At 46.2% G+C, this 3,282-nt stretch overlaps 1 protein-coding gene across 1 annotated transcript in view; it reads left to right on the forward strand.

Moving 5' to 3' along the window:
* The first annotated feature begins 906 nt into the window (after window positions 1-906).
* LOC103773276 (zinc finger matrin-type protein 4-like) overlaps window positions 907-3,282 on the forward strand; it is a 16,745-nt gene continuing 14,369 nt past the window's right edge. Inside the window, exon 1 of the mRNA XM_008940640.1 lies at window positions 907-1,168. Coding sequence (XP_008938888.1) covers window positions 925-1,168 — 244 coding nt within the window. The 5' untranslated portion in view covers window positions 907-924. The remainder of the gene's footprint in view (window positions 1,169-3,282) is intronic.

Genomic DNA, 3,282 nt, shown 5'->3' on the forward strand with positions numbered 1-3,282 from the left:
CTCCTCCTCACCACCTTAAAATTTGCCTATTCTTGTATCACGGAGAGAGTGGTTTGTTAATTATTTAGATAGCAGACTTTTCATCTGGAAAAGAAAAGAAAAGGAAAACCACATGAAAGGGAATTTTTGAACAAGGTGTGATAATTAAGTACTAGTCATTGTATATTTTTGTATCTCAATGTTATCTGAACTCTATTTTACTTTAAACAGATTTTCCATGGCTTTGTGACTTACACATTGCAAAGTAGGAAAACTGTGACAAACAAGGCGCAGCTCCATTATGTAAAGACTAATCACCCATTTTTCTTTGGAAATTATTTGGGGATTGTGTTTGCATTCCCAGATGGCCTCTTGGTGAATCTGAAGGGAAATTGAATTAAATTAACATTGTGGGTCGTTGGTACCTGTCAATTCACAATGTGAAGATATCTGAATGAGGAGACTGACTATTGAGTATTTTATCTGTGGCAATTTACAGTTACTACAGCTTCCACTGTTCTTTCTGAGACCAAATAAACTGAAGAATAAGAATCCTGACATAATGATAAATCTGTCTCTCTGTCTTGAGAAGTAGATGGCTTTGCATGTTTTGTTTATTCTCCACTGGCAATTTTTCCTGGAAGTAGCAATTTAAGCAGGATAAGTTTAGCAGGTTTAGTCACAACAGCAATAGGATGCTTAACTGCACTGAGAGCACCCTCCTTTCCCAGCTAGTGAAATGCAGATAGTTGAGGAACAATCCTGTGCTATCCTCTCATGCTGCTTTTTTTTATGAGAAATGGCAGATTTCCGAGCAGTACCATCCAAAATATCCAGTGGGACCCTGTAACTGCTGCTAATTATTCCCCGTGTCTAATGTGGGATCTGCCTCAGGGCCTGTTGTTACTCAGACAGCAACAGTAGCCTGGAAAAGCTCATGTCTGAATGTTTCCTTCCACAGAGACCGCTCTGAGCTCCCTAAAGCAGCCGCACACAGACAGTGCCCCGGTGGCACCGTCGCCGCACCAGCGGAGAGACTCGGACCGGTACTGCCAGCTCTGCGCAGCCTGGTTCAACAACCCCATGATGGCACAGCAGCACTACGACGGCAAAAAGCACAAGAAGAACGCGGCCAGGGCCGACCTCCTGGAGCAGCTGGGGAAGACCCTGGACCTGGGAGAGCTGCGAGGTGAGAGCACCGGCACGCGGGGAGCCAGGACCTGCCCCTCGAGGGCTCTGGTGGCCGCAGCGATGCTGCCCTCGCTGCCACGGTCACTGCCTCTGATCGGCTGGGGCAGGGGAGACTGTGGTGCTTGTTCTTCTTTCTGAGGTTCCAATTACTGTAAAAAAAGCATCCCCTCCTCTAGGATGACAAGCTGCAGTTTTAGTGGCATCCTTTAAAAGTTGTTTCCCAGGTATTTCTTTTGTTTTCTCCAAAATGAGTCCCTTCCATCAGCACACTCCTCTGTCCTCCAGCAGGTGTGGACTATCCCTGCGAGCTGAGAGAGGAGAACACGTTAAAGTGCTCGGCCCTGCGGGGAGATGGGGATGGGGACGTGTGTTGCTGGAGGCAGAGCACTCCCCACATCTCCCTGATTGTGAGCAGGCATTAGCTGCCTCCTGTGGTTTAATTAGTGCTTGTAGAACATGGCGGTGGCCCTGGGTCAGCAGCCGCAAAGGGGAGCTGAGCATTTGCTATGGGGATGTGAAACACACGTTTTCTGCGTAAAGCAGCAGTCCATCTGTCTGTCCATCCCAGCCCTGCCGGGAGGAACTCTGGCACCTGCGGTGGCCGCAGCCCAGGATCACCTGGATTTGGGCTTTGCACTCCTCCTGGGGGAGCCCCCACAGCCTGGCTGGTAGCCACAGCTGCTGAGCCCCCCAGCGTTGCCAGTCCCTCCCGGTCGCCTGGCGCTGGTGAAGGCTCTGCTCTGTCGTGCTGTGCCTGTTGATGGAGATGTGCTAATTTATACCAGCTGGGGCTGTGGCTGAGACTGAAACCTGAACAAAGGGCCTTTTTAATAGAGGTGTAATTACAGGAGGAGAGGTACGAGCCTCCTGGCGAAAGTTTTCTCTGTGGTTTTGATTATGATCCTGTATGCACACAACGTGTCTGACTGAAGTAGGCTGAGGAGAAAGTGCAGGTTTGATTTTCAAACCCATGCGGGAGAGGAAGTCTGGTTTGCCAGCAAGATGTTGCATTAACATTTTAAAATGGCTTTTTTTTTTTTTAAAAAAAATCCTTTAAATACTAATGACTATGCAGTATATGGTGCATTTCTTGCTCTCAAATAAACCTTGTAATGGTTATCCAGATCCTTCGTGTGCTACCTAGTGTGACTCACAATGCCATAAATGATTCATGTGGCTGAGTCACTGCCCGCTGTCGAAAATACGTGGGGAAATAAAACCTGGGACAATAACATGGAAGTGCTTAGTACTTTGAACTGTGCCAAGCTCAAGAGTGGCTGAGGATGTCATTAACTGTAAATAAATCAATTGTGAAGTGTTGTATTCATTTAGCTTGTGCCTAGAAGGGTTGAAATTGGAGGGCTTTACATACTCATCAGCCCATGCTGGTTTTTAACTTCACGGTGGCTCTGTGCATGGTTGGGATTTGATGCTGAACCTGTACAGATGTAGAAGGCAGGTCGCTGCAACAGCCAGCATGGGACGAGATCTGCCGTCTGCCTGAGAGAGCAGCCCTACATTGGCAGATAAAGTCATATCTGACTTAGGAGAAATGATAACAGTGGCAGTTCAGAGATACCCAGTGGCGGGCTGTCCCAGGGGGTCAGAGGAATCTTGCTTGACCTTTGCTTTCGATGTCCAGCGGGTCTGGTGTTCAGCAGAATGTGGTGGGGATTACACTGCCTGCTCTCCCTGCTCTGTGCTTGTTTTGCCACCTCAATATTCACAAACTCATTTCCTTTCCACAATATCCCCAGTGGCTTCTCCCATCGCAACTTAAATATTAATTCTATTTTGACTACTGTGGAAGACGAACTTTTGATGCATTGTGTGAGCCTGGAACAGGCAGTGTCAGTTGAAGTACAACATTTCAGCAGCCTTTGATGATTTGATAATGGCTACAATAAAATATTTATTGATAAATATGAAGGTGTATTTGGAGAAATAAGACTAGGGATATATTTTTGGACAGTGATATTTATAGGAATCAAAAACATAGTCTTTTCACCAAGTGCTCATCCTGCAATTTTGAAGCCCTATTTTCTACTCAGAAATGAGAAAAAGGACTGAGAAAAAAAAAAAAAAAAAAAACAAAAAAAAACAAAAAAGGGG

This window comes from Merops nubicus, unplaced genomic scaffold (genome assembly GCF_000691845.1).
Source record: "Merops nubicus isolate BGI_N331 unplaced genomic scaffold, ASM69184v1 scaffold39115, whole genome shotgun sequence".
Taxonomy (NCBI): domain Eukaryota; kingdom Metazoa; phylum Chordata; class Aves; order Coraciiformes; family Meropidae; genus Merops; species Merops nubicus.